This window comes from Dasypus novemcinctus, chromosome 3 (genome assembly GCF_030445035.2).
Source record: "Dasypus novemcinctus isolate mDasNov1 chromosome 3, mDasNov1.1.hap2, whole genome shotgun sequence".
Lineage (NCBI taxonomy): Eukaryota > Metazoa > Chordata > Mammalia > Cingulata > Dasypodidae > Dasypus > Dasypus novemcinctus.
The window spans coordinates 93,005,733-93,027,675 of record NC_080675.1 but is presented as its reverse complement, the minus strand read 5'-3'; the positions used below and the strand labels follow the sequence as shown (position 1 = coordinate 93,027,675).

Genomic DNA, 21,943 nt, shown 5'->3' with positions numbered 1-21,943 from the left:
CCTTTTCCTTTAGTTCCAGCTAGAGAATTCTGCTAGCAGTAAATGGAGAAATGATGTGATCCAGTATAGAAATTTTATATTCCTGGTCATCTTGTCAACTGCCACCTTTCATGCTTAATATTAAAGTGCTGTCATATTCTAAGGCTTTTAAAAATCATTTATGCTTCCTCAGCTCTGTAGTGCAGCATCATTAAATAAAACACATAATGTCCCTAACAAACGACACTTAGAACAAAATAGCAGGAATGCTTTGGTGACTCAGAGCTGATCAGAAATTGGCTGAAATCTCGTCTCCCAGATTTGTCAAGTTCTCAAATATGGAAATACAAAGCTTTGGCTAAGCAGCTCTAAAGTACTTGGGGAATGAGGAGGTGATGGGTGCAGAGGACTGTCTTCAGGTAGGAAGATAGAGCGGTTGTGAAAAGCCTTGAATTGGATAAGATTTTCAGATGCAATTATCTGTTCCCATTTTGTCTGTAACAAGCTGTGACCTTGAGCAGATCACAAACCGCTGGATGCTTCAAGTTCCTCATCTGTCAAAAGGAGGAAATCACATCTAACTCTTCCAATCTCAGAGTGTTGAGGTAATGATCAAATGAGATAATGGCTGAGAAAGTGCTTTGGAAAGACTATAAAAGTGAGGTGGACACTTATGAAGTACTTATTAAATGCCTTGGAGGAGACACAAAGATAAATATGATCCAGTCTCTGCCCTGAAGTTCATAATCTAGTTGAGAAGATAAGACATATACCCATGGAAAGAATATAATACAAGGCAGTAAATAGGTGTCAAAAAATAGCAGTTTAGATTATAAATACTAGAGAAAATGAAAAAGGTAAGAACTCTTCCTGCAAAAATGGATAGGAACAACTTTATGAAATATTTAAGCTGAGTCTGAGAGAGAAAATCTGGATCATTTAGAATAGAGGAAACACTCCAGCAATGGAGGCAGACACAGAAAGTGTAAATTGCATTCTTGGGGTCCAAGAGGAGAATGGGCCAACTAAAGAGGATTTTTATAGGCCATCTCTACATAAGACTAGAAAGTTGAGCTAATAGACCATCTTGACACTTAAAAATGCAGCAAATACTAAAAAAAAAAAGATCTTACAGTCAGATACCCTCTGGTGTCCTTGAGCAAAAGAGAATTGCAAAAAAGGCCATAGAATTTAATGTCTCTACTCTCTCTCCATTAATTTTTTTTCTGAATTTTTAAATCAGTTTTCTTAGGGTATAATTAGCAAACAATATTTAAAGTGTACAATTTGATAAGTTTTGACATACATATACATATGTGTACATCCGTGAAAGCACCTACCACAATCAGAGAGTAAACATATGTATCACCGCAAAAAGTTTCCTTCTGCCCTTCTATGGCAGTTTGATATTATTTATGATTTCCAAAAAAAGATATTTATTATGTTTTTAAACTGGTCTGTTCCTCTGGGCATGATACCCTTTGATTGTATTAGATTCAGCTGAGATGTCTTTGATTACGTTATGTTAAGATTAGGGCTTTGGGGAAGCAGCTGTGGCTCAAGCAATTGAGCTCCCGTTTACCATATGGAGGACCAGAGTTCGATCCCTCGGGATCTCTGGGTAAAAAAGGCATCCCAGACATGCACAGTGAGGCGCAGGCCCCTGCACAGCAAAGTAACACGCAAAACAAACAAAGACAATGACATAAATGGGGGGAAAAATTAGGGCTTTCATTCAACCACATCATTATGGTATGCAGGGTTGAGTCCCCATCTGGTGGGGATAAAACAGACTTTCACATGGAAATAGACACATAGGAAAACACAGAAAAAGACACGGCAGAGGAGAGAATTTAGTTTTGATGCTGGAGCCCTGGGAAGAGAGATGAGCCTGATAGTTTACAGCTGACCTTGTGAAGAGACCAGAGCATGCAAAACTGATCAAAGAGGTTGTTGATGTGGGAGAAGTAGGGGTTGCAGGGAGGAGTGGGGTATATGGGAACCTCTTATATTTTTTAATGTAACATTCTGTGTGATCTATGTATCTTTTTTAAAAAGATAATTAAAAAATAATAAAAACATTAAAAAAGAGAGAGCAGTTGAGTCGGGAAAGAAACAAGTCCTGAGAAGAGACACAATCCCCATGCCAGCCTACAGCTGAGATTGGAAAAAGTTGGACCCATGGAGTCTTTCTTTTTTTTAAAGATTTATTTCTTTATTCTCCCCCCTTCCCCTCCTCCCACCCTGCTGTCTTTGCTGTCTGTGTTGTCTTCTCATTTTCTCTCCTTGAGATTCGATCCTGCAGACCTCTAATGGGGAGAAGTGGTTCTGTGTCAATTGTGCCACCTCAGTTCCTGGTTTCTGCTGTGCTTCACTTTGTTTTTTTTTTTTGTTTGTTTGTTTTTTTTTAAAGATTTATTTATTTATTTAATTCCCCCCCCTCCCCTGGTTGTCTGTTCTTGGTGTCTATTTGCTGCGTCTTGTTTCTTTGTCCGCTTCTGTTGTCGTCAGCGGCACGGGAAGTGTGGGCGGCGCCATTCCTCGGCAGGCTGCTCTTTCTTTTCACGCTGGGCGGCTTCCTCACGGGCGCACTCCTTGCGCGTGGGGCTCCCCCACGCGGGGGACACCCCTGCGTGGCAGGGCACTCCTTGCGCGCATCAGCACTGCGCATGGCCAGCTCCACACAGGTCAAGGAGGCCCGGGGTTTGAACCGCGGACCTCCCATGTGGTAGACGGATGCCCTAACCACTGGGCCAAAGTCCGTTTCCCTGTGCTTCACTTTGACTCTCCCTTTGTTTCTCTTTTGATGTGTCATCATCTTGCTGCATGACTCACTTGTGTGGGGCACTCGCACCACTTGTGTGGGCACTCATGAGGGCACTTACCATGTGGGCACTGGCTTGCCAAGCGGGTATGCTTTCTCTTCTTCCTTTTCACCAGGAGGACCCACATGGCAATAGACTTTGGATGAGAAAGTATCTCTGATGGTACCTTGAGTTGGAGTCTTAGGGCCTGGTAACTGTACGCTTCTATCCCACATAAATACTCTTTCTAAAAGTCAACAGATTTCTGGTACTTTGCATCAGCACCCCTTTCAGCTGACTAATACACCCCCTTTCTCACGCCTCCCTTCCCCAGTCAACCACTGATCTGTTTTCTGTCACTATTGATCACTTTGTACTTTCTAAATTTTATGTAATGGAATCAAATACAGATGTACTTTTTTTGACTGCCTTCTTTCACCCAGCATTTTTTTTAAATTTTTTTGTGGTTACATATATATTGTATATGACATAAAATTTCCCATTTCTACCACTTTTGAGTATACAACTCAGTGGTGCTAATTACATTCCCAATGTTGTGCTACCATCACCACCATCCATTACCAAAGTTTTTCCATCATCCTAAGCAGATCTCTGCACCTATTAAGTATTAACTCCCCATGCCCAACCTCAACTCAACCCTGGTACTGTGTAATCTTTCTGTCTCTGAATTTGCATACTCTAGTTATTTCAAAAAAGTGAGATCATACAATATTTGCTCTTTTGTGTCTGGCTTATCACACATGATATCTTCAAGGTTCATTTGTGTATTTTAACTTTATTCCTTTTATGGCTGGATAATAGTCCAGCATATGTATATATCACAATTTGTTTATCCATTCATCTCTTCATGGACACTTGGGTTACTTTCACCTTTTGGCAATTGTGAATAATGTTGCAATGAAATTTGGTGTACAGATATCTGTCCAAGTCCCTCCTTTCAATTTTATTGGGTATATACCTAATTATTTTGAGATCCATCCATGTTTTATATTGTTGTTAGTATCAGTGATTCTTTTCATAGTTCTTTTTTTTTTTTTTTTTAGGGAGCGGGGGGCGGGGGATTGAACCCATTACCTAGTATGTGGGAAGCTGGCACTCAACCACAAAACCATATCAATTTCCCTGAGTTGGTTTTTTCATTTGTTTTGCTTGTTGTTTTTGTTTTTTCAGGAAGCACTGGGAACTGAACCTGGGACCTCCCATGTGGGAAGTGGATGCTCAACCACTTGAGTTGCATCCACTCCCTGGTTAATTTCTTTTCATTGCTGAAAAGTATAGAATTCTTTTACAACCTTAGTATGTTTGGGTTTGTACTTAAGGAGGTGGTTTCTCCATGACCCCAAGGTACCCATCCCAGTGTTTGGCATACAGAGGCAGTTATTTGTTCAAAGAATGAAGTTTTGACCACCTCCACAGTGCTAATACTTTATATAATTGTTTGTTCTGTGAAATGCTTGACCTTTATAGGCCTGTCTCTTCATCAGTGTTTTTCATCTTAACTTCTGCTATGCCATATGCAAAATACAATCATTTACTTATCAAATACTTTTTAATGATAAAGCCAAGAATAATGGGGGGGGTGAAGCATATTGGAACCTCCTATATTTTTCAATATAACATTTTGTGTGATGTATGTTATCTTTTAAAAATAAATGAAAAATATATTTAAAAAAGAAAGAAGGAATAAGCACAAGTACTCCCTCCTGCTAGCTGGGGATGGGGCTTCTACCAATGATCTAGCTCTACCTTCTTGAAGACATTGTTCTTGATAGTCTTCTAAAAATATTCATCTGTATGTTTTGAACTTGATGGTAAATGCAAATGGGAGTCTGAGAAAAGTCTATTTAACCTTCCCTTTAGGCTTGGACATTCCTTTGCCATACTGTCTAGTTACAGAGAATGGAAGTGTACCAAAACATCGCAGATACTCTGGCTCTCACACTCTAGTCAGGAAACAAAAGTGGTGCTCCAAAGAGAGAGACTCCAGGTGAGTATTTAGTATTTTATTTATGATACCAAGTGGAAATCTTCAAGTAGAAAATTTGGGTTTAAATAACCAATTTCAGGGCGGCCGACTTGACCCAGTGGTTAGGGCGTCCGTCTACCACATGGGAGGTCCACGGTTCAAACCCCGGGCCTCCTTGACCCCTGTGGAGCTGGCCCATGTGCAGTGTTGATGCGCACAAGGAGTGCCCTGCCACTCAGGGGTGTCCCCCGCGTAGGGGAGCCCCACACGCAAGGAGTGCGCCCCATAAGGGGAGCCACCTAGCACAAAAGAAAGTGCAGGAATGGCGCCGCACGCACAGAGAGCTGACACAACGAGATGACGCAACAAAAAGAAACACAGATTCCTGTGCCGCTGACAACAACAGAAGCGGACAAAGAAGACACAGCAAATAGACACAGAGAACAGACAACCGGGGGGAAGGGGGGAGAAATAAATAAATAAATCTTTTTTAAAAAAATAACCAATTTCAAAGCTAGGACATTAAAATAGCCATTGGAACCACACTTAACTGAGCAGGTGTTTAGAAAAACTTGAAAAATAAGTTTCAAAGTATTTGAAAACAAGTAGCAGGACTATATTATGGTATTATAGACATAGAAATTAGCTTCTGGAATAAAAATTTTACAAGCAGTCAAAGGAATTTAGAATTATTTACTGGAAAAATGAAGGTATTCAGATTCAAAACTATTGATGATTAAGCTAGAAAATTTCATGTCCATTGTAAGTACATGATTTAAGAAGAAAACAAGTGGATTTAAAAATATGTAATCAACCTATGACATCAAATGAAAATTTCAGAACAAATGTTCATAATGTGCCATTTTTGCAATTGCTTAACACTTCCAAGGGAATTTCAAACGCAGTCCCTTGTGGCTTCGTTGGTTGCCTGTATGTTCACAGAAACTTTTGTTATATGAACTGGAATGAGCCTGGTTTCACGTAGAGACACTGTTGTGAACTAATATATAAATAAGGCCTGATAGGAAATTGTGGATCTCAAAAAAGGCTGAGAAATTTGGCTCAAAATTGGGACAGAGCAAAACTATTTTTACCAAAGAATTATGAGGCAGAAAAGAAAATTGATTCAGAAGAGGAAGACTAGTATCATATTGAAAAGCTAGACACGAAGCACAAAGTGTACAGTTCTTATTATAATGATTGAGTTTATGTAACGTGAAAAAAATGTGCCAGACTGATAAAAGTACTTCTCTGGATTTTAAACTGATGGTGACATTGTCTTATAGTAAGTTCCCCTTTAAAAACTGTGTCAGAACCCAGTATGAGAAATAGACCAAACAAAGGGCATTGGAGTTTCATGCTTGGGATGAACACATTGTGAATTTCTTTTGAAACATCTCCTATGATTAAGACAATGGAAAAAAAAAAAGGCAAAACCTTGAGGAAGTTAGCGATTTAGTATACTTTCTATATTCTGTTTACTGAAGAGAAATTTTGCTAAACTAATTTATAGTACGCAATCATGGTAGCTAAGTAAATTAAGTATCACATCTTGGTTTCCCATTAATGGTTTGCCTTATAAAGTTAAGCTCAGGTATAGATAATTCTGGAGTCAAGGCTTTTCTTGAGCATCATTTCAAAACTAAATTGTTGGGGAGCAGATGTAGCTCAAGTGTTTGAGCACCTGCTTCCCACATACGGGGTCATGGGATCAATCCTTGGCCCCAGTACCTCAAAAAAAACCCCAAAACCTAAATTGTTGTTTCCTTCAAATAATTAATAATGGACAGCTCTAAGGATGGGGAGCCCATCAGGATTATCTAAACCAGGGGCTCCTAACCCTAGTTTGTGGGGGCCGGACAGGTAAGCAGTGTGTGATAAGTACAGGTATAAGAGTGGTGGGTGGATGGAACATGGGAGAGTGTGGGCTATGGTGTGGACCACAGGCCATGGGGTGCAGCAATGCCCAGAGATGTACTCACCAGATGCAATGGATGTGTCATAATGATGGGGGAGAGTGTTACTGTGGGGGGAGTGGTGGTGGGGGGGTGGGGGGGGGGTGAATGGGGACCTCATATTGTTTTAATGTAATATTTTTTAAAAAATGAATAAATTGAGTAGAATCTGAAAAAAAAAAAAAAAAAAAGGAGCTGTGGGCACTGTGAAGAACTAAGGAGAGCATGCACCAAATAAAGGGGCAGCCCTCACTCTGTTCCAATCAATAGCTGCCATGTGGGAATGAAAGCTCAGGGGTGACAGAGCTTCTAATTATTCAAAAACTGCAGAACCCCATCTGTATTCAATATCCAGATTTTATGTGAAATCTCCTGAACTAAGTGTTGGCAACCAGTTATTTTACTTGTAATAGCTTATTATTATTTCAGAGGCAGTACCATATGCATTGTATAAAAATAAAAAATGTAGGCCAACATCTAAACATATTCACATCACTCAGAGATCACCACTGTTAACTAGTTATCTTTTTTCAAGATCGTTTTACCATCGAGATTTTTTTAATGCAAAATGTGCTCACCATGCACGTTTTTTCGTTCTGTTTTGTTTTAAGGAGGTCTCAGGGATTGAACCCAGTACCTTGTGCATAGAAAGCAGGCATTCAACCACTCAGCTACACCCGCTCCCATGTACATATGGTTTTATAACCTTTTAAATTTTAACAATCTTGACCTTTCCATCTCAGTAAAATTTCATCTCACCAAATATCCTATCCATATTCAAAATTTCCCAATTGACCCCAAATGTCCTTTACAGCAATTTGTCCAAACCTGTAAGGGATCCAGGCCCATGCATTATACTCAGTCATCTAGCAATTTTGACTTTGTTAAAAATCATACTGATTTGCTGAAGAGACTTGGCCAATTGCCCTACAGAATGCCTCAGCTTCTAGAAGTGTCTGGTTGCTTCCTCCTAGTGCCCTTTAGTTTGTTTCTTTAGCCCTAATATTTCCTGTAAGCCACAAGATTATAGCTAATACTTCTTTTGGGGGTGGATGAGGTGGAGAGCAGCTAGTATACTGGTTTGGATTATGTACTTGCAGCACACCAGAACTGCCCTACCAGTGGTGATGCTAAGACTGATTCCAGGTAATGGGTGATGACAGTTGATCCCTGCAACATAGTTACATGCCCGGCCTCAGGACCATAAACTGTGTGGTGTTACTGGGCACTCTATCAGTGTCCAATTCTCCATCAACTATTATATCTATGGCTTTAACATCAATTAATAACCCTTTCCAGAATCAATACTTGTATGAAAGTTCACAAAATGCTGTTTTTCTAATTCTACCCTTCTTTCTACACTTATTAGCTGATGTTTTTATGTCAAGATGTTTCCCTCAACTGTGGTTCTAATTAATGTTATAAAAAAAATAGCTCCCAATAGAGATTGAGAGGTGAGTTTTGTTTGTTGTTTATAGTTATTGTTTGAATAATCAAAGTGCTGTAAGAATGATTGAAAGCGATGAATGCACAGATGTGTGATTGTACCAAATGCCACTGATTGTGCACTTTGGATGGATTTGAGGTTTGCTGGTATGTATCAATAAAATTGATTTTTAAAAAAGCTCCCAGTGGGCCAAACTCTGTGCATTTGTGGGCAAGATGTAGCCTGTGGACTGCTCCAGTGTGATTGCTGATCAGAAAATGCCTCACCTGTCATCACTCTGTACCCTATGGCAGGCATTAGCTCTTTTGTTTGTAACACTTAATTACTTTGCACTTGCTGACTTTTTGCTCCTAATCTCAAGGCATTTTAAGTGTGTATTTGTCTCCACTAGACTGTGACCTCCTTAAGGGGAGGGACTCTCTGTATTTCCTTTGCTTCTAACATGGGTGTGTGTGTTTTAACAACTTTATTGTGAATTCTTATTAATAAAAAAAAGCACTTGTATGAACCAAAAGTTTTCATTATTGTCTCGTGTTCCCTAATTATCTATCTTAGTGAAGCACTTACCTCATTTTTAGTCAAGTGAACCTCTACAGTATTACTGTGGAGGTCTCTGTGATAGAGAGCAGGTGGGCTTAAGCTCCTTGTTAGTCTTCAAAAATTGGAAAGTCATTTTATTTTAAATTTCCATTATCTAGCTGTGTGAACTTGGGTAAATCACTTTAGCATTCAGAGTTTTTGTTTCTTCACTTAGTAAAATGAGGTGATGGGCTAAGTAATCTCTAAGATTGCACCCAGCATGGCTCTAATCTAGGATAAAAGCCAACCAGTATCCTTTAGGAGGTATTCCTCATGACCCCTCCCTCCCTGCTTGGATGGTACCCCAGCTCCTTTCACTTGGGTCAGCATTATCCTTTCCACAGTGGACAGTTTGCCTCCGATGACTCTCTTACCATCAGTTAGACTTGTCCTAACAACTTGCCCATGTTTCCAATGTCAAACCTTAGTTCTGTACAACCAGGGTCAAGTATGGATATTCCCAAATTCTAAGGGCCCCTATACAAGCAGTGGGCACAGCAGAGGAACAATCTTGTTTCCTTTATTGAGATGGAGGTGAGGAATGAGAGGACTGAGACTGGTTAGACCCTCGTTATGAAGCCTCAACTTAAGGGCTCTGAAAGACCTCGGGCCAGTTCAGAAGTATGACCACTTAAAAAATAAAATTTTTTTAAAAATCCCATAGTTCATGTTTGTTTCTGATCTTTTTCTCTTCCTTCCATTGACTCCTTTCCAAATTTTGGTTCCCTTCTTTATAGGTACAATCTCATGCAACTGGCATTATGTGCTTGGAAATAGCTCTTTCTCTCCTCCCTCCTTGACTGAAGACAGTCTCCAGACCGATTATAAACAGTATCTTACCATTTCCCTGAGGCCTTGAGAGCTCCAGGCAGTAGAGGGGGAGACAGTCAAGCCTCCTTATGAGTAAGGCAGAGGGAGAACCATTACCAGTCTTGTTTTTGATAAAGCACTGTACAGGACTGTGGAGAATGGGGTTGGGAAGAACAAATAGCTGAAGTCTGCTGTTAAAGCCTGACCCCTGTCCTGTAACGCTCATATAAAGGGCCCAAAATGGATTCCATAATTCTTCCATTTTTCCTCTTTCCCTGCCTCAGGACTATTAGCTCTCAATGACAATCAGGCAGCAAATTGGCCAAATGAGGTCTACATTTTGCTGTGTTTTTGGCAGCATCCCATGAATCTTTCACCATCAACTGTAAATATTAAAATGGGACTATTAAGGATGGGCCACCTCCCAGCAAACAGGAAGAAGGGGAGATTTTGCCATGCCAGGTACAACTGGGAGGCTGCCAGTGACGATATTGGGTGGCTGGAGCTGCTCTCCTTCCATGCCTGCTCTTCCCTGGACCTGTCCTCATCAGAGGTTATCTGTTGTTTTCCCTCAGGAATAGTAACCCCAGTGGCAAAAACAGAACTTGGGGAGCCCCAGGACTGGGACAAATCAATGCAGAACTAGAAAGGAATGAGTTGTTCAGATCAGGAACAGATGGAGGGACAAAATCTGAGTACAAAAATGGATTAAAGTGACAGAAAGGACACGATTCCTAAGCATAAAAAGATAGAACTGAAGGGACAGATACAAAACCGCACATGCTTCCCTGGATTCCTCAGGCCCAGAGCAGCCTGGTGAGAAAACTTCCCAGTCACAGGATCTATGTATTCACTTTTAATAATAATAGTTCAAAATAAGCAATCCCACTATAAGATAAGGAATTCGGTTTCATTACATTTACCCTTCAAAAAAAAAAAAAGTGCATTTCCCCAACCTCTGGCACTCAGTTGTATGAAATCTGAACTCGAGTTTCCTCATTTACTCTTACTCATTCTATACAATTCCCAGGTTGACTGACATAGTTATTTTAGAATAACTCCCCAGGTGTGCAATTTCTGTTCACAGGAGTCATCATTTCCAGTATGAAACTCCAAGTGACAGAAAATGAAGACTAAGAATCAAAAGAATACCAGATTAATTTGCCTAAAACCAATTCACCTAGAGCCAATTAGTCTAAAATAAATATTTATCAAATCTGCAGCATTTCAAAAGGATTTAGCAGATTTACCCTTTTACCTTTTTTTGTTGTTGTTGTCTGTACATTTAATTGTTAGTGAACTGAATATGCCACATGCCTGTTCATTTGTTCAGAATATATTGGCATTTTAACAGCAGGAATGGAGAAATTAGACCAAGCATCAAAATAGCATAGCACTCCATTATATTTTTCAAGGCTTCTAATTTGTAAAGGAATATTCGATTAAGAAACACAAAATGATACACAAAACGCCTGTACCAATTATATTTATTGCTAGAAACTCTCAACTTCTAAAAAAAAAGTGTTTGAAAAAGCAGATAACATAGAAAAAGACATCTACAAAGGTAGGAAACAATTTCATTTACAAAGTGCTGCAAATTTGATAAATTTATATTGTTGGATGAGTAGAAATAAATCCTTAAAATACCGAAAGCACAACAAAAAAAGCTAGGACACCTAAATGGATAAACACCAAAAAGGGGACTGAACTTTTGGCAAATTGGTCATTAAGTGAACTGAATATTAAGTAAACAATTGAATTGGTTTTAAAATATCTAGTTTTAGGTGAACTAGTTTCAGCCAAGCTGATTAGAACCATATCAAAATGTTTTGCTCCCTCTGGCTTCCCAGAACCCAGGCCAGAATTTCGGGATTGCAGGGAATGTAATCCTGGGATCCTTTTGAGAGGTGGCAGGTTTGTAGTGGTGTGCTACTGCTAGTGAGAGCGACCTGAGAAAAAGTGAGAATGTGTTTGTGTGAACGCGCTCATGTGCACATATACTGGGCTGAGCTGGAAGGCTCAGTACACCTAAACCTGGGAGTGGGCAGGGAGTGTGGCTCTCCTGAAGCTCCACATCCACAGAAGCCCAGTCATTACTTCCCCTGGCTGAGGAGAAAAGGAACGGAGTACAGGAACCTACCTGTCCTTCCCCAGGCCTGTGTGAGTCCCTGAGCAACAGGCAGTACGGCAGCAGGCCCACCCAGAGATAATCTCCATCCCTAACAGAGGAATGAGAAGCTTTCCTACTCCTTAAAGAGAGAAAAGCCAAGAAATAACTCATTAATAAGGTCCAAATTTCCATTTCTTCATCCAGACACAGAAATAAGATAATGTAATAAGAATCCGCTGACCCATATCTGACTGTGTGTAGGATATGAAAGAATGAGGAGCTCTCAAGATGTCCTGTCTTTTTTCCTGTAATTTAGAACAAGAACATTGCTTGACTTATCCACAAACATATATGGAGATACCCTCCACAATCCATCTGGAATGTCAAGATCTTTGGGTCTCTGGCCCTTGGGGCCCTCCCCAGAGGGCTCTTCTCCCAAGCCTGGAGAGTACATCCTTGTCTTGGCTTGCCTCAGAAGGGTCCACTGGCCAGAGGAATTTGCCATCGGTGGTGATGGCAGCAATGGCGCAATAGCAGTTCAGATATAATTGGCAGGAGGCTGTCTGGCAGTGAGCCGTTGCATATGACAGCTGTGGCAGAGCAAGTGCCCATCCAGAGGGAAGCAACAACAGCCTTCCTCATCACTCAGCTGCATCCGGCAGTCCTAGAAGGAAGAGCACCTAGTTTACTCTAGCCCAGGCACTCCAGGCATGGAGGACATCCCAGCGGACACCCAAGGAGCCTGCCCTCTCAACACCAGACTCCTCAGGACTCAAAGAAAGGATTGGGGGTTGGAGGGCAGACTCCAAAAGAACCCTGAAAAATGCCTCAGCTGGACACCAGGTGTCGCTGCAGCAGCAGAAATAATGAGGTGCCTATTTCTAGCCATTACCAGGAATCCCTAGTCTAAGGGAGTTTTGACTCTGGGAAAGCCAGTTTCAGAAAGACCCACACAACCAGGACCCGAGATAGTGGAGACATACTGAAACTAGTTGGAGCATCTTCCTGTTTTCCATGCCCTATACCTCTACCATGGGTGCCTGACTCTTCTAGGGCTTGGCTTTCTCCTTCCCTCCTTCCCCCATCCCAAATCACCTCCAGCTGCCCTGATCCCCAAAACATACCTCACAGTGGTAGCACTCAAAGTGGTAATCCCGATCCATGGATATCACCCTCACAATGTCCTCACACCCCTGAAACAGAGACCCCTGTGGAGATGAGAGCAACATGACCTCCCCCATATAGGCTGCCTCCCGCCCCAAAGGGAAGATCATGCAAAGCCTCCAGAGCCTCTCTGTAATTATCTATAGCTCTGAGGCGGCCTTCGCAAAGCTCACCTGAAACCCCCTCCTCCCCAGCTCTGTTCCAGCAGGACACGTTCCCACCTGGCATCTGAGCCTCACCTACCTCTCCCAGCTGTTGGGAGGCAGAGAAGGGAAAGAGGCAGGTGGCATAAATTAAGAAGGCAAAGCTGGGGACAAGGAGATTCAATAGGGTCTGGTTCCTCTTTAGCTTTTGGCTTCTCTTCCTAGGCACAACCTCGACACAAACAGTTTAAATAATTTCTGAACCCTTCCTTCTAGCCCTAAGGTTCTTCCTGCAGGTTTCCAGCCCCTACATAAGGGATCTGGTGATCTTGACCTCAGAGAAAGTCTCCTCCTCTGGACTGGAAGAGAAGAGATGAAGCCTGAGCCCAGAGGCTGTCAGACATGTCCAGGCCCGGATGTTAGGGTCAGGGTGGTGACCCCAAGAGCAGAGTCACACGGGAATCTTAGCAGAATGCATTCCTTAGTACCACTGCTTCCCACAGGAGGCCAAGCAGCATGTCCCCATCCCTTCCCTAGAGACAGCAGCACTGGTTGCCTGCAGCAGAACCCAGACATACTGACCTCTGAGGGGAGGATGGGTTGGCCACAGGCTGCACACTTGGGGGCATAATTTCTGAAAGAGAGAGAGCAGAGATGAGCTGAGGTTGGGGAATCCCTGGGCCCAGCTCCACACCATACCCCAAGGGGTGGACTCACTTGTGGTAGTCAGTGACACAGTACACCTGGTTGGAGAAGTCCACAGTGAAGGGGATGCCATCCAGGCACTTGTTGCAAACGATGCAGCGGAAGCAGCCTGGGTGATAGGACTTCCCCATGGCTTGCAGGATCTGGCTCATGGGGTGGGAGGAGAATCAGTCTCCCAGGCCTGGCTGTCCAGCTACCCATTATGTTCCCTGCTGCTCCCAATCACCTCATCCAACCCCCTGTGATCCTACCAGAACAATGCTATGTATTTTGAGGGAGCCAACAAATTTTAAAATGAAGGCAGACATCCTGAAAAAGGTCTTTAAGAGCATCTAGTCCTGTGGTTTTCAACCCTGGCTGTATTTTAGGATCACCTGGGGAGCTTTTAAAACATCATCAATACCTGGATCCTACTCCAGACCTATCAAACCATAATCTCTGGTGATGGGACCCAGAAATCTGTGTGGTTTTTTTTTTTTTCAGTTCTTAGGTGATCTGCTAGGCCTTCAAGGTTGAGAATGTTCTTCTGATCCGATGCCTTATGGGGGAGAAAACTGAGTTTCATCTGATCCAGCCAATAGCAGAAAAGGAATCAATACCCAGAAACCATCACACTAGTCACTGCAGTGCAGGCTGGAGTGCCTGCCTATGCGGGCAGAATCAGGGAGAGGCCAGATCACAAAAGCAACTTACGGTGGGATTAGGAGCCAGGGACTGGGTCCCATGGGCAAAGCAAAGGGAAGCCACTGTACAGAGTTACTCTGGGAAGGAATGGGATGAAAATATTCATCTGGTGATAGGTTTCCTCTTCCCACCATCTCTCAGCACCCATTTAGTCCCTGAGGCCCCCCTCTAGGCCCCTTGGCCTCACAGAGTCCCAGCTGAAGACATTTTCCTTACCTTCTCTAAAATCAAGTGACCACAAACGCAGCATTTCTCAGCTGCCTCCTGAAACCCTGAAAACTGGAGAGAAAGAAAAGACAAAGGAAGGATGTTACCAAGATGAAAATGACCTGATGGGTACACCCCCAATGGGCCACCAAGAAGGGGGTCATCATGTGGGAGCCATAGTGTGGGAGCCAATTCTAGACCCAAGGAACCCCTCACTTACCAGATAATCTTCCTCACAATACACAGAGCCATTGACACTGTAGAAGGCCTTGCAGCGCAAAGTTCGCCCTAGAAACAGCAGAAAAGGGGCTGGAGTTGGCTCCCCCTACTCCAGGGTCACCGTTCCCCGATGTTGCATGATGTGTTTAACTGTGGACTTTATTTAGTACTTTTCCTCCTAACTGCTGTTTGTCCTCCCTCCTCACACAAAAATCCTATCTGATGCAATTCCAATTTGCTTTGGCCTCATTCCAGTCAGCTTCCCTCCTCTACTCACTGCTCCTGTAGCCCCTGCCTCAACAGCTTTCCATGACCTTCCTCTCCAGTGCCTGATATATGGGAGGCACCTGGGGAAGCAAAGCCAACCAAAAGTACACGGTAAAGCAGCCCTGTGAACAAGGTGCTTTGTGAGTTGCACAGAGAGAAGAGTATTTTTTTTTTTAAGCATTTTTTTTTCTATTGACTTTGTAATAATATTACATTGAGAGAAGAGTATTAACACAGGCTTTGCCCCTTGGGACCTTTCAACCTAGGGCCCTTTTTGCCTGAGCATAGCTTTCCTTTCTTAACCCTGTCTCTCTTCCTCCAGGGATAGACTCTACAGAGGGTAGGAGACATTGCAGTGACTGCTGGGGACAAAGTACTTTGTTTGGGAGCCAATCCCCTTTGCTGCTGCACCAGGTTTCTCCAGGCTTAGAGGGACCCAGAATCTCCAAGGCCAGGGGCAGGCCAAGATCCTCTGTGAGTGGACAGGCAGGACCCTCCCCCAATGTGACCAACACCCAGAAACAGGGTGTCTAAATTGTCAGTATGGGGGAGGAGTGAGAACAGAGCAGAAAATGAAAAGGTTTTCCACCTTTGCCCTCTCCCCATCAGAATCTCCACTTCCAGTTCTGCCTAGTGGTTTGTAATGGCTGACTTAGAAACTTATAAGACACAGGAGAGGAGAGAAAAGGAAAGAAACATATCTAGAAGAAGCCCTATAAACAGAAGGACAGACAGATAGATGAGGCTGAAGAGAACCAGGCAGAGGCTGGGGGAGTGAGAGAAAAGCTGAGTGCTGGAGTCAGACAGGCAGGGATGGGAGATTAAAGGTTTAGCAAAGGAATCAGAATGGGCAAGCAGTGAAGAGGGGGGTGATGAGGGAGGGACTGGGGAGTTAAGGCCAAAAGGAGCAAACCCCCCACCCACCCCCAAAGCAGGCCTCCTGAGCTAACAGCAACAGCAGCGGGCATTCCTGGAGCGTGATGTCATCAGCTTGGCATGGCCCAGTGGCCAGCACTCTACCGAGGTGGCTGAACTCTGACCAGCCAAGAGAAAACCCCCCTCTTCACCCCCCCATGGCTCCCCACTCGCCTAGCCCACCCCCACCCACCCCCGCCCTTCCCACATTCCTCTCTTTCACTGTCGCCCTGGGCAACTCGGCTGCCCAAGACCAAACCCCACCAAGGAGAGGCTGGAGGCTGGGCTGGAGTCCAGGCTGGGCAAGCAGGGAGGCAGAAGAAAGAGGGAGGGGAAGAAGGGAGGAAAGGAGCTGAAGAAAGGCAGGGGTGCTCAGAAGGAAAATCAACTAAAGAAGTAAGGGGGAAAGAGGGAGACTCCAGAAAGCAGACCCAGCATGGGGGAGAGGACCAGGTAGAACACAGAGGAGAAGCAGAGAGAAGGTGGGGCAGCTGTGGACATCCAGACACTTGGTGGGGACCTGACAGCTGCTCAGCGAGAAAATCAAGAGGCACAAGCTCTCCTCCTGTTTCCCTACGCACTTGTGAGTGTGTGTATGTGTGGGGGGATTGTGGCCTCAGGCTTTGGTCCAGAAGGCCTGGCGGGGCTGCACTCACCACAGGAGCAACAGACAAAGCACTGGGTGTGGTAGAGGCTGTCCAGGGCCTGGCAGGCATTGCTCTGCCCATAGATGCCTTTGTTGCACTTGATACAGGTACCTGAGGGGAGAAAGAGGTTGTCAGCATCACACCCCACTCCTTCAACACAAAATCAGGGATTCCCACTCTCTACTGACTGCCAGAGGACCACCAGGAAGAAAGTGATTTCATCAGCTTTCTTCTGAGAAGAGAAGGCAAAGAGAAACAGGATGCAAGATCTTGGCTGGGCATAGAATCCATTCTTGACTACTGATTAATCAACAGATATTTTCTGAGCATCGGTTTTGTGCCCAGCATAATGCCCAATACTGTGGGAAATTGGAGAAAGTCAAAGATATGGTCCCTGGCTTTCAGGTGCTTAAGATTTCTGTTGGAGAGAAAAGACTTAAACAGGCAAGGTATGAAGATCCTTTTTGCCCTCTGTGGGACAAGTGGTCAAAGATGACAGTCTACAAGGACCCAGCAGCAGACTTTGGAAAACCTAGAGAAAGGCCCAGAAATCCTCTCTGGAACCTATTTCCCCATCTGTAAAATGAGCTGCTGCTCAGCTCTGTAACGATTTCTCTCTGCTTAGCAGAGGGCCCTGAGCAGAGGGGACCATGTAAGCATGGCTCCCGGGGGGAGGTGGCTGCTAAAAATGGCAGGGTGTGTTCCAGGGATGGGGGTTGAATAGGAAGGGGGGAACAGTGGCAGATCCCTGAATGCCTCCCTGTCACCTTCTACCATGGGAGGGACGCAAAGCCGAACTGTTCTTCCCCAATATCCCCCCTCCTAAGATTCATATACCTGGCTCTGGCACCCTCCTTTCCTGGGTGTGTGCCTCCCTCCCTCCACTCCCCAATTCCAGGCTCATGAGTGAGGGCTAGGGCCTGCCTTTGAGGAGCAGATCCCAAACGGGCTTGCCTCACCCCACCCCACCTCTCCCCCTCGGCACACTGCCACGCTCCCTGCCTGTTGGGGCCCATCCCAGGCTTTGCCCAGGGGCTTAGGAGCCCGTGCAGCAGCTGCAGCAACTGATGGGCCCAGGCCTGTCCTGCTCCCACCCTCTGGCAGCTGGGCAAGGCTTTAGCCAAGGAAGAGGGCCCCTACTGGGAGCAGGAGTAGGAGGATGCAATCAGGTTGGGGCTGAAGGCAGCAGGGGTTTGTAGGGGTTCTGTCTGGGGAGGCAATCTGACTTCCAGGGAGAAGAGACCCCCCCTCACATTTGGATTCTAAATGTGGTCCCCCCAGGGGAGGGAAGGTCTATCCCAAGATTGCCATGCCAGGGACTTTAGAGTCACAATCACCACATTGGGAAGCCTTGGACATTAAGGGAAGACAAGGGGAAACCACTCATACATGTTCAACTCACCTCCCCTAATCTAACACCCACACCTAGGTTCTGCCTACCATTTTACGGTATTGGAGTTCCTCCCCGCTCTTAACTCTGATGGTGTGACCAAAACCATTTCTTCCCACCCTACAGCGACCTTTCATGGGCCTAAAAGAGAAACTGCTAAAAGGGCCCTGTCCCTAGGTCTCCCTCAACTGAAGTAGTTTAGCATCACCTGCTCTGGGGCTTTTTCTCATTGGGTGGGGTTGGGGTGGAGGAAAGGGATGGGGGCTTAGAGAGGCTTGAAGTTAAACTAGGTGCAGGGTCTTTAACAACCTGCAGTCCTGCCATGAGCCTCCTCCCTATTCACTTTTCTAGCCACAGAGTTTCAGAGGGCGGGGTCCAGAGCAGGGACAGGGGAGGTGAGAAAGAAGGTAGGAAGGAGAAGCTTGGAGAGCTGACGAGGCCCTCCACTTCTTCCTGTACTTACGACAATCTGGTTAGCAATTCTTTATATAGTCCTGTGGTGCCCGTGGGTTTTAGTCAAAAGACCTTTCAAAACCCCAATATCTCCCATAACTGAAACATACAGTCAATTAATACTTCCTGAAGATAACCTGTGGGGCGGGGGGCGGGTGAAGAAGGCAGTGACTAGGTTCCTTAACAGCAGCAGGAAGGAAGGGGCTACTTCTAGCCTGAGTTCTGAGCAGGTTATGGGCAGAACTCAAGGCCGGGTTATTTCTGGCAGTTACACAGGGTGTCATCCAGCCAGGAGTTATGATGTCCCAGAGGTCATGGCTTCTGCCCTGACTTCCGGAGGATGGAGGAAATAGAAGATGGCACTGCCAGGTCCCCTTCGTGTTTAAATACCCACGAACGCACCAAGAGAACAGTGCTGGGTCCCGGCTTCCCGCCCCGGGGCCCTCCATCCTCACCCCCAGGCTCCATTTCCCCGACAGCGGCCACCCCTCCGCCCCCCGCCCGGCGCTGCACCGCACCGCGCCGCCCAGGCCGGCCCCGCCCGTGGGCACCTGGAGCGCCCGGGCAGGAGCCGGCACGCACGCAGCCAGCCCGCCCCGCCTCCCCCCACCCGCGCATTCCCTGAATTCCTACGGGCGGAGCCTGAGCCCGGGTGGGGGCGCAGCGCGCAGAAGCCTGCTGGGGCACCGCCGCTGGGAGAGGGGTGGGGGATGGAGTGGGGTGCGCGCAAGTTGGGTGATGCTCTGGGTCCCCTCTACAAGGCCGCCTTCCGGGAAAAAAAAGCTCTAACGTTTGGAAAACTGGGACTCACGAAATAATCGGGGGAGGGGGGTAGAAGGAATGAAGGGTCCTAGTCCCTTTGAAACCCAGTGGGAAGGGGTGAGCGCCCGAGAGTCCGCCTCACCCTCTTGCCTGTTTTCTGACCCCGCGGCGCCGGGAATTTCGGCCGTCGGGGCAGTGTGGAATTGTGTCCTCTCCCATCCCTAACCACTTCTCTTTCACTCACCGAAGTAGTCCTCCCTGGCCTCCTGCTCCCGCAGCCGGGCCCGGGCGGCCTCTGGGGCGAATGGACTCGGCGGCTCCTCGGGACCAGACGGCTCAATCCCCGAGAGTTCCCTCCGGGCGCCGGCTTCTCGCCCCCCCCGTGCCCACTGCCAGGCGCAGCAACGCTGTTAGCTCGTCCTGGTAGCGGGCGCCAGCGGCGCAGTCCCCGTAGCCGGTCACGGAGTGTCGTCCAGGTTGAGCGCCCCGTCTCTCCAAGGGCCCCGCCGCTCCCACTCCGGCCCCGGCTAGCGCTCCGGGGCTGCCCAGGGCCGGGGGATACGAGTGGCGGCTCTCCTGGCAGCCAAAACCCGCGGGCCGATGAGCGCACAGTCGGTCGAGGGCGGCGTGGAGCTCCGGGTAGGCAGAGGGGACCCCTCCGGGGGAATAGCCCGCCGGAACCCCGGCCAGGGGCGGGCCAAACAGACACGGCCCGACGGGCAGGGGGCTCCCGTGGCGCTGGTCGTAGCCCATGCTGATGCCGCTGGTCCGATTGCTGCAGGGCCGGCTCCCTCCGGCCCCGCCGGCCCCCGCCCCGTCCAGCAGGAGGCTACCCCGAGGGCTGGACGGCTTGCTCGCGTCGCTGGCCGAGCTACTGGCGAAGCTGGAGCGGGGGCTCAGGGCAGGGGCCGTGGTCTCCAGCCGGAAGTCGGGGGGCAATGACTGAGGTAGAGGCAAGGCCCGAGAGGAGGGCAGCCCCCCGGGAAAGGCGCCTTCGTAGCGCTGCGCCTCAAAGGAGCCGCGCGGGTTCCGCTCAGCGTCCAGGGAGCCTTGTTCCCGGGCAGGCTCCAACGGCTCATCCCCAGGTCCCCCCGTAGCTCCCCGGGGCCCTGACTTCCTAGGTTCCCCCAGCCCACTCAGTCGCCCCTTGCCCGGCCCGGGAGTCCCATCGGACCCGGACCGGCTGGATTCACCCTTTCTGCGGCCGAACCTGGCGCTGCCCGAGTCCGAGAGTCTTAACTTCTCCAGCAGGCGACTGGCTTTCTCGCCTAACCGCTCCATGCCCTCGGGTCTGGGGCTTGCAGCCCCCCGCCCGGCCGGCACCCTGCGGCGCCTCGGCGGCGGGGCTCCGCTTCCCCCGGGGCACGGGGCGGGCACGGGGCGCGCACCGGGGCTTAGATGCCCGTCGCCGGGACTCCCGCAGCATCCCCCGGCGAGAGGGCCCGGGTCCTCCCGCTCATCAGGGCACAAACGGGGCTCGCAGGGCCCGCGGCCCGGGGCCCAGCCTCTCCGCTCAGCGCCGGCGGGCCCTGCGGACCCGCTCCCCGGCCCCCGCCCCCCTCGCTCGCACACTCCACACGCACCGAACTTCTCTCCCAAACTTTTGTCTGCCTGGCCGGATCTACTTTCCTGGCGGGGCGGAGCGCGGCGCGTCCCGGGCAGCGCCGAGGTGTCTGCGCAGGGATCTCGCCTCGCGGCGGGGTGGGGGCACCGCGGTGACTGTCCAGGAGGCGGAGGGCCGCCGCCTGGAGGGCAGAGGGCGGGGGCGATTTGAGCAGCTGCGGCTACCTCGCTCAAGAAGTGGAACAGGAAAAAGTGGAGGTGGGGTGAGGGGAGACGGACTCTTTGTAGTAGGAATGTGCGGAGGATCACGGTGGAATGTCGCCGCTGGGTCGCGCGGGCCAGGGGAATGTTCTGCGCAAACACCGGGACTTTGTTCCTAATGGCACTGTAGGAGAGGTGGAGAGAATGTAATACATAGTGGTGAGACGGAGAGACAGAAAGAGGGAGACACGGAGAGAGAAGAAAGGTAGATTAAAAAAAAAAACTAAAACCCAGAAACGTGTAAGTGGTATCTTGAGAGGCAAGGAAGCCCCAAATGGAAGACAGGTAGCAAAAGAAAGGGAAAGTGAGAGCAAAGGGAAGCAGAGACAGAATGAATAGACTTAGCAAAATAAAAATGTGTAAGCCCAGAGAGAATGAAAGACAAGCAGATAAACTGCAATAAAAAGATATCACTTTCTGGACCCAAAGTTCGGTGATGGTGCTGAGGGAGAGGGTGAGAGAAATGAGGAGTGAGGGAAAAGGTTTGGGACTAATCTCTACCTTCAGATAGATACAGGGATAACAGACACCCCCTGGTGTTGGGAAATGAGATTTTTAACAAATATTTCAGGATAGAAAGCCTTGCTTTGGGGCTACGGAATGCCTTTCCTTTGGTTGGCCCACTGGAGATTGGTGATAAAGTGTATTAACTTAAGAGGAACAAAAGAAATGCCATTTAGAGGAGACAGCGAGTGAAAATGAGGGTGGAAATGGAAAAGAGACTGATACTGGCCGTAGAAGGATCAAGAATAGGAGGGAAAAAATAATAGTGGCTGAGGCTGAACACACCTAATTAAATACCAGCCAACTAATTGATTTTGCCCAGACTAGTACATTGGGTTAAGGGGTGGTGTTAGACTGGAGAAGGAAAAATATGGCTCCTTTGTATTTA

At 47.2% G+C, this 21,943-nt stretch overlaps 1 protein-coding gene across 1 annotated transcript; it reads right to left on the bottom strand.

Annotated features, from left to right (window-relative positions):
- Positions 1-10,402: 10,402 nt before the first annotated feature.
- AJUBA (ajuba LIM protein) lies at positions 10,403-20,873 on the bottom strand. The gene is given in 9 exon segments (XM_004474557.5): positions 10,403-12,335; positions 12,796-12,864; positions 13,561-13,612; positions 13,696-13,826; positions 14,584-14,646; positions 14,795-14,862; positions 16,632-16,733; positions 19,472-19,607; positions 19,609-20,873. Coding segments are annotated over 9 exon segments (1,647 nt in total). The 5' UTR covers positions 20,509-20,873; the 3' UTR covers positions 10,403-12,209.
- Positions 20,874-21,943: the final 1,070 nt, after the last annotated feature.